Here is a 14689-nt window from a genome sequence, read left to right as displayed (position 1 = left end):
TGTCTTACCTGTCATGGTCACCATTGCACAGTGCTCTCACTGAGATCTTGAAGGCTTGCCACACGGGATTTAGAGTGTTTTTGACCACTTCTGTCTTGTGACAAATTGTAAAGCTGTGAAAAGAGTTTTTGGTTATGAAGATAGATAGATAGATAGATAGACAGACAGATAGATATATTGGTTTAAATTTTGTGTGTGTGTGTGTGTGTCTGTGTGTGTGTGTGTGTGTGTTTCAGTTATAATGAAAAATTTTTTTGGCCATTCCTCTCCATGGGCAGTTAGTGTTGCACATTCTGGATTGCTGCCACCTGTTTTGTTGTTGTAGTTGTTTTTAAGATTTATTTATTTACTATATATAAGTGCACTGCAGCCATCTTCAGACACAACAGAAGAGGGCATCAAATCTCATTACAGATGGTTGTGAGTCATCATGTGGTTGCTGGTAATTGAACTCAAGACCTCTGGAAGAGCAGTCACTGCTCTTAACCACTGAGTCATCGCTCCAGCCCCTGCCACCACACAGATTTATAAACTTGTGGGATTTGTTTCTTAATACATAAATGATGAGATATGTCAGTATAAATTTCTACAAATCCAACAAATCCTAATGCTACTTTATGAAAACGTGAGGTATACAATAGCCATTGGCTTTTGCATATTTGCTTAAGGTGAAGTCAAAATTTATGTTATAATCCTAGAGTCTCTGGGAATGTGGAATTAAACAGCTTCACATTTGGGGATCTTTCCTCCCAAGACAGTGATTCATCTGTTCAAGGAAACAGTCATGAGCCAGTAAGTGTTAATTTTTCATTTTGTAATTACGCTCATTTATTGCACACTCTGCGCTTGTAAACATAGAACTCTCACTAGTTCAAATCCCACTGCAGGGTAACGAGGGAACATCCCGAGCAGAGACTCTGTAGTCAGGTGTCTAATCTCATGAATGTAGGGCTAAGTACATGTGTATTGTATAGACGGTCATACAAAAACATTTTTCACAAACAGCCTGTCAGGCTGCTTTAGCTGAAGCCTTTTATCAAATAGACTACTTGTAAAGGAAAATCATTTCCTAGTTAAGAACACAGAGGATAATGAAATCAACAGGAAATCAAGAGAATAGACATTTAGAATTATATACTAGAAAGACTTGAAATTACTGTGTCCAGTACAAAGTGTTCTAACCTGTTAGCTAAATTAGCAAATTTAGAAGTAGCTTCACATTTAAATAATTGTAAAATCAAATAAAAGGACGTTGCACTGAAAAAAAAATATAAAAGTGAACAGTATTTAAAATTACCTTTCACTTAACCTTTTAAAATTTTGGTTAATTTTTATTTATATGAGTACACTGTAGCTGTCTTCAGACACACCAGAAGAGGGCATCAGATCCTATTACAGATGGTTGTGAGCCACCATGTGGTTGCTGGGAATTGAACTCAGGACCTCTGGAAGAGCAAGCAGTCAGTGCTCTTAACTGCTGAGCCGTCTCTCCAGCCCCTCACTTAACTCTTATAAAAACAAAAGCTATACATATAAATGCTTTAATATATCCATTAATACATGTTTTAACTCAGATAGTGAACTAGTTTTCTATAGGTATAATATGCGAAACCACACCCCAAGTGAGGTTTATCAATTTTAAGAATTAAGTTTTAATAATTTGGAGTGGTTTTACTTCTGACAAAGAGTTCGTTTTATTTAAAAATATCTTTAGTCTAAGCAGAACATATTTTCAATTAAAAAAAAAAGCATCAGTGGATGTGTGATAAGCCGAAATCTTATGAGCATAATTTTATTTTTAGAAGTACAAGATCTCAGGGAACACACAGTTCCATCAGAAGGACACAAGAATACCAGGACTGAAGTTTTGTCTGCCTGATGACGTCTTCCTCGTCTAGGAGTAACTGACAGGTATGTTTAGAATGGCTTTTGGAAGTTCTGCGGGGATAAGCAGATGACCAGATGCAAAGTGCGCCCAGAACTGACATCTTCAGCCATCGCACTGTAAGTGTGGCACTTGTGGGAGAAGTTTAACGTTCGTTTCGTTTGCTTTCAATTTCCAAGCAACGTTTTTCTCATTAGGCAATGTTGAATTATGCCCGGTTAAGATGCTGTATAAAAACGTAAAACTCAACAATGGCTGAGCTTTCACTTTGCAAGACTTCAGCATGAGTTTGTGTAGTGACTTAGTCGGTCTTCTCAGACCTGTGAGGTAGGTCCCTCTATTTACGGATCAGAAAACTGTATGTGTTACCAGAGCCATCTCAGTCCTGTGAGCTGGATCACCCCACTTATATCAGGAAACTGTACATGTTACCAGAGCCATTAAGTATCACATGATTTGTTTCTTGGCCAGAGACTCTCCGGCATCTTCCTAGCTACTAAGTTTTCTTGTAAATTTGGGCAGTACAATATGAATCTCAGGAATCAATAATCAAATGTAGATCCATGCACAGTGAACTCTGGACACACTCATCCAGTCATGACAGGCAAACATCACTAAACCATATGAAACATTTCACTACAGTGCAGACCCCAAGGTTCTAGGAATCTCACTGTGGGAGAGGATGACCGGTGCCCTCCCCTTCCTCTCATCCAAAACAAATGGTTTCAGCTCAGTTCTATAGAAAATACGTTTGTTCATTCGGGTTTCTAAAATATGCCATTACCCTATGCGGTTGGAAGAAAAACAAACTTTTATAAAAAGCAAAGAGGAAGCAGAAACTAATTCATCTATTAAGCATAAAACACAAATGGTTATCAAGTTAGTTTTGAAAGAGAGAAATCACACCCATCTTTAAAACATCAATGTTGTATCCCATTGGCTAGCTTGAAGATCGCTGGAAGAAATAACAGCACAGACATGAACCTCAGCTCAACACCGAGTAGAGTAGAAGACACGCCCACCTTCCATCCTCGTTGCTCCGATAAAACACAAGGAAAGGGTCTGACTTCCCAAAGAAATCCTTCTTATCCAGTTTGTTTGCACAGAACTGCATCAGGACAGCATCCTGAAAACAGAGTTGATGACACAGCTCAAAATCTGGGAAAGAAAGTAGCTAGAGACCACAGATCCCAAACATGATTTGACAAGAAAACACATCTGTTACTTGGATGCCAACAGCCAAGTGTCAGGAGCTGTAGAGGAGCGGCCATTACTTATTGAAGGGATATGAGGCTTTCAAATGCCCTGGAAATTTTATTTAAATGCCAGACCATGAGGACTCAGAAAGCTGTTCTTGCTCCTATCCATGCCCAAATGAGGATGAGCCAGAAGACTCCAGGTTTCCAATGTCACACTGCAGTGTCTTCGGCCACATGCATCATTACAATTCCTGATCACTTGGGGCATATTTAATTATCACCTCTCACATGTGATGTGCTTAGTAAAACCTCTATAACAGTCTAGTTGAGAGAAAATTATCATAATAAAGAAGCAGAGCATAATGCATGAAAACTGCATTAAAATAATTTCTTAGGTGCTTAGGTTCAAGAAAAACAAAGCACCTTTATTCCAGTGAACAACATACTTATACATTTGAAACTATTCCAGGCTAAACATCGCAAGTGTATTATGAGTACATAAACTCTGAGTAATCTCAAGGTACTATCTGGATATCATTCAGGGGAAGTTAAACAACATTAAATTAAGCAGACCAAGTATTTTTTTAATGGTAGAAAATATATAGATTTTCAAGTACAAATCAATACTTTGAGAGCTTTGGTTTTTTTTTTTTTTTTTTTTTTTTTTTTTCTTTGTGCATGAGAACTTCATACAGGAGCATTGAATCTGCAGGACTCCTGTTCTTCCCTCTTCCAACTTCTCCTGTGGCTTCCTACCCTTCCCTCCCCAAATCATGATCTAGTCTTAAATTATTGTTACATGTATACATGAATTTCACTGCATGTATAAATGTATATACCCATGCATATACATATACATACACACACACACACACGCATACTGACACACACAAACGCGCACACACACACACACACACACACACACACACACGCAAGACTTGCATTACTCTTTTGCCCATATGCTCAGGGCTGACCACTTGAAAATAGACAAAATACGTGGGAACTCATCCTGAGGAGAAAATGACTCCCCTTCTTTCCTATTGACTACCAGTAGCTCTTCCTCTAACTGTAGGACCATGTGGAAATTTTACCACACATGCTGGCACATCAACTGGTGATATCAATATGACAGGTTCAGGCTACCATATTGTTGAAGTCCCATGTTAGCATTTCCCCTATAACATCTAACGGAGACTACCCAGCAGCTGGTGTGCAGAGCCTCAGGCTGACAATGTTGCCACCTATGCTTCTCCAGTCTCCTTTGATCTTCACTAAGGGCTGTGTTACTGATGTATCAATTGAGGTAGAGCACCACCTAGTCACTTATTCCCTGCAGTCCACCAGTTGCTGACCCCTGCAATAGTCTCTGTCTGTGGCAAAAGGAAGCCTCTCTGATGAGATTTGAGAGTTACAGTTATCTGGAGGTATAAGGTATATTTAGAGCCCAGCAAGAAACCATATTGGTTTAGGAAATGACAGAAGTCGGCTGTTTCTGTTCTATGACCTCTCCAGTCATGAGGAGTCTAGGTTTTTTTGATGTGATTGGAATTCCTTCCCATGGAACTAGCCTTAAGGTCAATAAGACATTTTAGTTGTTGGTTACCCCAAGATAACAATGCCACCATTGCCACACTGGGGACCTTTTGCCTATCTTGTTATTGTTGGGGTTCCTACTAGGTTTACAACTGGGCAGAATGGTTGGTTTTCTCCTTTGGATAGCACCTCTGAATACAATGAGAGCTAGTCTTCCAGGAGACTTCCAGAACAGTCCCATCTCCAAGACCAATGTCCAAAGTCTGTGAGGTCTTTCACCTTCATGCTCTGGGAGGAAACTGAGGACAATGACAACATCCTGTGTTGTTTTAGGAGATTCTTCCATTCCCCTAACCAACAACTTAAGAGGAGGGACATTTTCTTTCTTTGTGTCATTTTCATCGCTGGCATTAGTTGCTTTTGTAACAGTGCCTGGCCCTTGGGGATAGCACGGTCGCTCCATGTCTAAGCTTGTAAAATAATATGGTCTCCGATGGCTCTTTTGAACATTCTTAGTATTATTTCCCTCTGTCCTCCCTCAACTGCTCCATTATTCTTCCTCCCCATTTCCTAATGCAAGTCCTCATACTTTTGACATTATCCTTTTCCCAGAACCTGTCTCCCAATATCCCCTTCTCTAGAGCTTCACCTCCCCCCCCCCGCCCCCATCCTATGCTTCTTTCTACCACTTTGGCTTCTTCAGATGGCTCAGATTATATGAGCACATCTGAAGATTCAGAGTGAGCACCTACAAGGACAGCAGCTTGCATTTGTCTTTCAGGGTCTGGGTTATCTGACTCAGTGTTTATCAACTACACCCATTTTACCTGAAAAATCTAGTGATTTCATCTTTTTTAAAAAATTGAATATAATTGATTATGCATGTGGATCACATTTTCACTATACACTGTGGGTTGAAGGACAAGTGAGCGAGCTCCATTTTCTAGCTATTGTGGACAGTAGTGAGCACGGCTGAGCAAGTGTCTGGGGTACAAGTCCTTTCGGTATATGACAGGGAGTCGTGCAGCTATCTGACTCATAGGCTAGTTCTGCCTTTAGGGTGCTGTTTAAGTTTTCCTAGCATTGATAATTGTGCAAGGGATCTTATGTCGACTTGTCACGAGCAAAAGTCATCTGAGAGAAGGGGACTTCAATTAGAAGATGCCCCCCCCCCCAAAAAATCCTGCAGTCAGGGAATTCTGTAGAGTATTTTGTAATTTTGAGAATTCTCTATGCTGGTTTCCATAAAGGCTGTGCCAGGTTGCATTCCCACGTTATGAAGTAGTAAGAAAAATAATTTTATGATTGTTGTTGCCACAATGGTATTAAAGAGTCTCTTCATTGGGAAGTTTGGGAACCACTGTTAGATGTTGGCTTGTATTTGGTTTTCAAGGCTTTTTTGAGAAGATTTTTTTTTAAATCTAAGATCATTGCAGATATAGACCTGCTGTTTTCTTTTTTTATGTCTCTACCTGGTATTATTATTAGAGTAATATTTTATGAAAAAAAGTTTGAAAATGTTCTGTTTCTTTTCTTTTTCTTTATTGTTTTTTTGAGTAGTTTAATAAACATTGTTTGTAGTTTTTGAAAGTTTGGTAGAAACCTGCTTTGGATCTAGCTGGACCAGGCTTTTTTAGTCAAAAAAATTTTTATTGTTGTTTTAATTTCCTTTTTTTTAAATGGGTCTGTTTAGGTTGCTGATCTAAGAAGCCTTAGATGAATCTACAAAATTTTCACCTCTTTTAGATTTTCTGTTATCAGAGTATGGATTTTTAAAGCTCCTTAAATTTTCTCTGAAGTTTGTCCCCGTTTGTTTCTCTCTGTGTGTGGCGGGGGGGGGGGGGGAGAAAGAGGGGGTGTTAATTCAATTTTCAGTTTCTTTCTTGACTTCTTCATGGACCTGTCCACCATCTTTCAGTAATGTGTTGTTTAATCTCCATGAGTTCATGAAATTGTTGCAGATACTTTTGCTATTGATGTTTTAAGCCTTATAGCATTATGGTCTGAGAAGATGTATAAAATTGTTTCAAATTTGTTTTCTGTCTCAGTCTGTATTTATTTTTGAAAAGCACCCTGAGCTAATGAGTAGAATGTATATTTTTTAGTGTTTGCGTGAAATATTCTGTGTGGGGCGCCGCCTGCACATTCTCCATTACAAGATGGCGCTGACATCCGGCTGGAGTTAGCAGTAAACAAGCCATGTGCGCACGTTCTGGGTAACTTTCCACTCCTTGAGCTCTGTCTTACCCGTGGCGTCATAGGGCCTGATGAGTTTCAACCAATCAGGGGGCTCCGCGTCCAAGGAAAGGACTGATCCCTTTATAAGGGGACAGGCTAGATAGTTCGTCTGTCTCGTTTGTCTTGTTCGTCCTGTTCGTCTTCTTGGTCTTCTTGGTCTTCTTCGTCTTCTTCGTCACGTGTAGCAAGTGCTGGTTCTCGAGGATATTAAAGTTTACCGCAGAAGGATCCTATTTCGTGTGCCGCGTCGTTCTTGCAGGCAAGACGGTTGCGCGGGACAATTCTGTAAACTTCTGTTCGGTATATGTTATGAAAGATGTCACTTCATTCCAACATTTCTGTTTAGGAATTGAGATCACACAGTAACAGTGTATTGGAGGCTAGAGGTACCTTTTATGAAATTGTATATGCCTGTGTGTGTGTGTGTGTGTGTGTGTGTGTGTGTGTGTGTTTGTGTGTGTGTCTGCCCATATATATTTAGCATTATAATGTTTCTTGGTTAATTGGTCCTTGATCATAGTGAGGTGACTTTCTTAATCTCTTCTAACTAATTGTAAGTTGACAGCTGTTATGTCTGAGGTTAGGATACAAAACACCTGCTTGTTTCGAGACCTCTTCCCATCTTCCATCTCTTGTGTCTGTCCTTGAAGGTGTTTTGTTTATCTTTCCATATCCTTTTGCTTATAATTCAGTCCCTCTATGTTATCTTCAAGTCTTGATGGGGGAGGTGCTATTTCTAAAAACAGTTTGTTCTACTAGAGTGTAGCTACGTGAATTGAATAAGTTGGAAAAGTCTATTCAGAAAAATTGGGAATTTCAACTGAGGGCTTTAAATGTTACACTTTGGTGATGGAGAGCAGGTCTGATGCTGCAAATATGACTAGTTTTGCTAGTTTTTATTAGAGTGTTGATGATGAGTATTCACTGAAGGATTGAGTTTTTTTTAATATTTTTAGAAAGACAAAGGTAAATAAAATTATTTACATAAAAGTAGTGGACACCATGTGAAAGCCATCTGTTTCCCACTGTCAATCTATCTGGCATAGTTACTGGTGCAGCTCCAGAGATAGCACACAAGGAAGTGGGGCTTGTAGAATTGGTAGAAGACAATGCAATTGCTGCACAAAACGCAAGCGGAACGGAGCAGTGTTGCATAGTACATCAAGAGCTTTTATGCAGAGAAGTCTTTAAAATGCACAGAATTCTAAGCATCATCATCAACACTGAATTTCCGAAGGGTCGCCAATTTCAGAAATTTCTTTAAAGCATTGATGCTGACAATTATCACATCAGGTATTTGGGGGCTATAAGATGTCTAGGTGAGGATGAAATGTGGACAATATTTAAGAGTTTGACGTGTTAACAAATCAACTGAGGTTCTGAGAGAAAAAAAATCCATTTTGTTACCAGAACTTGACAATAAAAACCAGCTTAAAGCGGCTTGCAGTTTTGGTAGAGTAACCACTTATTTGAGTTAAGCACAAGTCTCTTCAAGATAAAAACCAACTTGTTGAAGAAAAGTTTCACATCTTAACAGTCTACAGATGAGAATGAAATTATGACAAGCTTCAATAGAGGCAAGCAATCTCAGGCATTTCAGGATGTTGACTAAACACCTCCCTATGAACAGTGGAAAAGATGTTTTTTTGACTGATCCTCTTAGCTTTTAGCTTCCCATCCTAGGCTATCTCCTTTCCTTTGTGTTGACTGCCAAGAGCCAGAAACACCTTCTACCATGTTTCCCGGTGGCCACACTAGGCTGGGACGTGGTGAGAAATATTCACTATTCTTCCAGTCCTGCACTACTGTCAACATTGTAGCTTTCAGGTCGGTGTCACTCTTCATGCTCTACCTCCATACCCTAGGGATTTCACCTCTTGGTACAGATACAACTTAGCTGTTTCTTGGCAATCCTCTTAGCCTTCCTTTAAAACCATATCCATTCGGTTCTGTTGACCACCAATACCCAGAAACACATTCGACCCGGGACCCACAGAGGCCACAGTGAGCTGGAACTCACGTAGGTGATTTTCACTTTCCTTCAGTTTCTCCAATACTCTCTGACCAGACTTACTCTTAGTTCCCTTAGCAACCTGATTCAGGAGCCTCTTCTACCCCAACTCCATTCCCTAGAGTCACCAGATCTGGTTATATACCTAGAACACCCCTAGTCCTTTCATTCCTGTCTCAATAAACTTATTCCTTATTCTTTCACACTCTACACACAGGACTCCCTCCTGCTACCAGATCTCTACTCCCTGGGGACTCTGGAACTTAGTGTGTGGATCCATTACCCGTAGTTCATACCCATAACCAATCTCACCTGTTCCTCCTAGCTGATTTCCATTCATGTCTGCCATCTACAGATCTACACAAGCTACCACACTTGCCTAGGATTCAGAAAGGTCATCAAGAACCGAGGATTGGAATACTCACCCAATAAAACAAGAAACACACAAAAACTTAAACTGCCAGAAGCCTAGACCACAATACAAACAAACATACATGAGCAGGAAAGACAACATGCCTCACCAGAACTCAAAACTCCCTATCAGAGTAGACCTGAGAAATGCAATGTCCTCGAAGCACAAGACAAGAACTTCAAATTAAGAACTGTCCAAGGACCTTAACAAGGATATGAATGAATTAATTAACAAAGTCCATGAAAACAAACAGTTGAATGAAATAATGAACATAATTCAATGCATTAAAGTATAATTTAACAACGAAATAGAATCATGAAAAAACAACCTGAAATTGCAAAAAGGAAAAAGAAAAAAAATGAAGTAATGCCAAAACACCTGGAAATAAGCCATAGACTACAAGACATGGGAGAAATCATCTCAGGTGTTGACAACAGGGCAGAAGAAATGAATCCTCAGTCCAAAAAAAAAAAAAAAAAGTGTTAAATCTAAAATTATCCAGGCACAAAAAATTCAGGAAATCTATGTAAGAGGCTAAAAAAGAGTCCAAATCTATAAATAATAAGAGGAATTGGAAAAAACCCATGTCAAATGTACAGAATAATATTTTCAACAAAGTTATAGAATAAGTTTTCCAACCCAAGGAAGAAAGTGACTATCAAGATATAAGAAGCAAACACAATATCAAATAGACAAGACTGGAAAAGGAAATTTCCCAAAACACATAATAATCAAATCACAAAATCTATAGAACAAAGAAAAGGTATTAAAAGCTGCAAGGGAAAAGACCAAGTAATATATAAAGGCAGGTCAATTAGGATAACAGTTTCTCAGTGGAGAGTCTGAAAACCAGAATGACCAGGATGGATCTTTTACAAACTCGGAGAGATCAAAAATATTATCCCAGATTACTATATTCACCAAAACTATTGACTACAATAGATGGGAAAAGATATAAAATATAACCAAATTTGAGCAATGCCTATCTACCAACAGGGCTCTACTAAAGATACTAAAAGCAAAACTTCATTGTGAAGAGGTTAATTGCACTCAAAAAGATATCACAAATAAACAATCCCAGAGCATTAAAACAAAAGAAAAAATTATAAAAATAAAATAGGTATCAATAAACACTGTTTATTGATAACTCTCAATACTGACAGTTTCAATGCCTCATTAAAAATATACAGACCAACAGGTTGAATTTAAAAATAAAATCTTTCTTTCTGCCACATTCAAGAAATACATCTTATAATCAAGGATGGAATCACCTCAGAGTAAAAGGATGAACAAGGTATTCCAAAATAATTGATCCAGGAAACAAGCAGGTATAGCCATTTTAACATTTGAGAAACATTTAAAACTGAAACAAATCTAAAGATAAGTAAAAGAAATGGGGAAGAACACTGCATCTCATCAAAGGAAAATCACAAAGGATATTACCATCCTAAACATGCATGCACCAAACACAAGGACACCCAAGTCCATAAAAGAAACACCACTACAGCTAAAATCACATATGGCCCCTCACACAATCATGGTGAGTGACTTTAACACTTTACTCTTGCCAATAGACAAGTCGTCCAGAGAGAAACCAAACAGAGAAATGCTGGAACTATATGATGTTGTAAATCAAATGGACTCAGCAGATATTTATAGAACATTTCATCCAAACACAAAAGAATCTACCTTCTTAGCACCTCATTGGACTGTTCCCAAACCCTGACTCAGAATCAGAGCAAGTCTCCAAAGATACAAGAAAATGACATAACTCCATGTACCTGTCTGACCACCAGGAATTATATCTGAATACCAACAGCCACAGAAACAACAGAAAGCTTACAAATTCATAGAAACTGAACTGCTCACTACTGAATTAAAAGAAATAGACCAAACAAAAATCAAGGAAAATCAAAACATTTTAGAATTTAAGACACTGCATACCAAAATCTATGGGGACATGATTAAAGCAGTTCGAAGAGAAAAATTCATAAGACTAAGTGCTTCTGTTCAAAAACTGGGGAGATCTCATTTTAGTAATTCAGAAGCACACTCGAAAGCTCTAGAACCACAGGAAGAAATAACACCACAAGAAATAACAACAACAAGAAGTAGATGGCAAACTAGGGGCTGACATCAATAAAATAGAAATAAAACAAGTAAACAATCAATCAAACTCCACTGAAAATACAAAGAATCAATAAAGAGTTGGTTCTTTGAGAAAACAACAAAATTGACAAAGCCCTAGCCAAATTAACTAAAAGACTCAGAGAGAAGATCCAAGTTAGTAATCATTAGGAGATTTTAAAATCTGTACTTGACTCAATTGGGAAACCACAGAGAAACAGATGAAGTTCTTGATGTATACAACCTGTCATATTTCATCAAAATCAAATGAGAAATTTAAACAGACTCATAACCACTATAGAAAGACATTTCCATTAAAAGTCTCTCAACTTAAATAAAAATAGTCCAGGCCAGACAAATTCAATGAATTCAAATAAGAATCCATGCCAATACTGTTCTGTTTATTTCACAAAACATAAACTGATGGAATGTTTCATTATTATTTTTATGAAGCCATTAATAGCCTGATACCTGAACCACATAAAGAACAACCAAAAGAAAAGAAAAAGACGGGGGGGGGGGGGCGGAAGAGAAGGTAAGGAAGAAAGACAAAGAGAGAGAAAGGAAGGAAGGAAAAAAGAAAGAGAGAAAAAGACAATGAAAAAAGAAAATTATAAAATCATATCATAATGAACATAGGTGACAAAATTTTCAATAAAATAGTTGCAAAGCAAACCCAAGAAGAAAAATATCAAAAAAGATTATTCACCAAGGTGAAATTGGCTAAATCCCAGAGATGATTCAACATATGTAAATCATTAGACATAATCTCATAATCTGCCACACAAAATAGACTGAAAAACAAGTCATAGGACATTAAATTTACAGGACAAAAAAAGGGGGGGGGCTTTGAAAAAGATCTGCCATTCCTCCTTTATAAAATCCCTGAGCATACTATGATGCAAGGGACATGGCAGGGACATACCTCAACCGAATAAAGGGGGTTTATATCAAGCCCACAGCCAACATCAACCTAAAACAAAAGAAACTCTTGAGGAATTTTGACCAGAAACAGAAGATAAGGATGTCCACTCTCTCCACACCTGTTTAACATAGTACTTGAAGTCTTAGCTAGAGCAGTAACACAACCCAAGGAGATCAAAGAGATTCCAATAATAAAGGAAAAAGTAAAAGTATTATTTCTTGCAGATGATATGATAGCATACATAAATGACCCTAAAAATTCCACTGGGAAACTCCTACAGCTGACAAATATTTTCATCAAAGAAGCAGTGCCTTTCACAATCATTTCAAAAGTAAACAATATTTTTGGGATAGGTAATTCCAACCAAGCAAGTGAATGACTCATTAAAGAAAAAAGAAAACCTTAAGATTAAAAAAAAATTGAAGCCATGAGACTATGGAATGACCACCATGCTCAAGGATCAGTATAATTATCATTGTGAAAATGATCATTCTAATAAAGCAAATGCAACTTCTAGGTAATTTCCATCAAAATTCCTACATAATTCTCAGAAATTAAAAGGACTATTTTCAGTTTCATACAAACACACACATAAACACACACAAACATACACACACACATACATACCACTCACTCCCACCCACCTACCTACCCACACAAATAAATACGCAAGCAAGCAAACAAACAAATAAAATTAGTCCTAGGAGAAATAACACAATTCTAAAAGATTAAATCCAAAGAAAGACCTGCTACTGGTAGTGCCATCCAGATTTAAAGTTGTAGTGTAGAGCTATCCTCAAACAAACAGACAAACATCAGATATCCCAGATGTGTTGATCAGTGAACCTAAACTAAGATCCAGCCAGAAATTCAGGAGTCTGTGGATACTTGATACTTGATACAGAAGCCAGAAATACATTGGGAGAGACAATGTCCAAACTGGACCTCTTATACCACCAAGTGAAACTTCCTGTGTCAGGAATGAGTTACAACTAATTGAGCTGTTGGCCAAAAGACCTCCCGTCCCCACACACCCCCAGAAGCTCTCAAACATCACAGGCTCCTTCCAAGGCTATTTGTTGCTCTCCAAATATGGCTGAAAAGCTCTATTACCAAAGGCAAGATTGGAACTTGGAGAAACTGAGCTGGTATCAAACTAGAGTTTTCACCCCTACTGAGTAGCATTCACAATACTGGAAGGTACTTTGCATGCTACCAGAAGAGAAAGGTAACCATCAACCCAGCAAAAAACCCTGTGATACACAACGGTGAGAAATGCTAAGGACAACAGTGGCATAAATGTTGTGGCTGTAACCAACCACTCTCTGATTGGATTTATGGCCTATTCATCTATAACTTATCCCAGACACTGCTGAAGTACAGACCTGAGCCAGAAGTGGTCCAAGACTACAAGGACACAGTTTTCAGGACAGAACAGGCCAGCTTCACCTGTGAACTCACATTAGTTGTGACAGCACACACAACACTTAAATAAGCTCAAGCCAGAGAAAATTCCAGCTTAGAGATAGGAAATATACAAAGTCTCACCCCTGGCTGAAGAGCTATGGGTGGCGTATTACTAACTGCCGGGTCAGGGAGAGTCACTTAACTTTAATAGTGTGGCTGCTATTAGGCCCACCACCCTCCAGTGAACAGCCACATAAACTCAAAATATAAGGACAGCACAGATTAGACTGAATGCCATTTTTTTTTTTTTTTTTTTGGTTTGCTTTTCTTTTCATTTTTAAAGTGGACACACAGCTGAGTGTCTAATGAGGGGAAAATGAATCGAGGGAGGGATTATGATCAAAGTACATTATATGGATTTCTCAAAAAAAACAGTAAAATATTTGAAAATAAAAATGATTTTAAATGAGAAATTATTTGCTTACCCTGCAGCAGTTCAGCTCCTCTGCCGTTAGTATGATGGTCCCACACTTCCTGCCTGGAATTCCTCTACAACAAAGAGATCGTAGTTATCCCATTTAGATTTATTTTAAGGAATCATGTTGATTAATATAGCTTTATTTTCTATAATAATATAAAGAGCCTACTACTATAATTGAGTTCTTCCCTATCAGAGTGCATTCCCAGCCTCACCATTTGGTTTGAACCCGGACCCACATTTCCTAATGAAGACAATTTCTCAACATCACGGGCAACATGTCAGGCCTTGAAGAATCTTCCTGTTCCTCTTGTTGTCTAACATACGAGTAACATGATGTAATAAGACAAAGCTTTCTCTTTCAGTATTTATGTGTCTATACTGGCTGGTTTTGTGTCAACTTGGCACAGGTTGGAGTTATCACAGAGAAAGGAGCCTCAGTTGAGGAAATGCCTCCATGAGATCCAACTGTAA

General features: G+C 38.3%; 1 protein-coding gene across 3 annotated transcripts in view; it reads right to left on the bottom strand.

Annotated features, from left to right (window-relative positions):
- CPNE8 (copine 8) overlaps nucleotides 1–14689 on the bottom strand; it is a 170195-nt gene that overhangs the window by 76034 nt on the left and 79472 nt on the right. For all 3 annotated transcript variants that reach the window (XM_080939761.1, XM_080939762.1, XM_080939763.1), the window contains 3 exons: nucleotides 14223–14286; nucleotides 2908–3011; nucleotides 9–113 (listed from right to left, as the gene is read on the bottom strand). In XM_080939761.1, the coding sequence (XP_080795887.1) occupies nucleotides 9–113; nucleotides 2908–3011; nucleotides 14223–14286 (273 nt within the window). The remainder of the gene's footprint in view (nucleotides 1–8; nucleotides 114–2907; nucleotides 3012–14222; nucleotides 14287–14689) is intronic.

The sequence above is a fragment of the Micromys minutus genome (genome assembly GCF_963924665.1).
Source record: "Micromys minutus genome assembly, chromosome: 27".
Classification (NCBI taxonomy): Eukaryota; Metazoa; Chordata; class Mammalia; order Rodentia; family Muridae; genus Micromys; species Micromys minutus.
The sequence above is the reverse complement of the archived record's forward strand: the minus strand, read 5'-3'. Positions and strand labels throughout refer to the sequence as shown.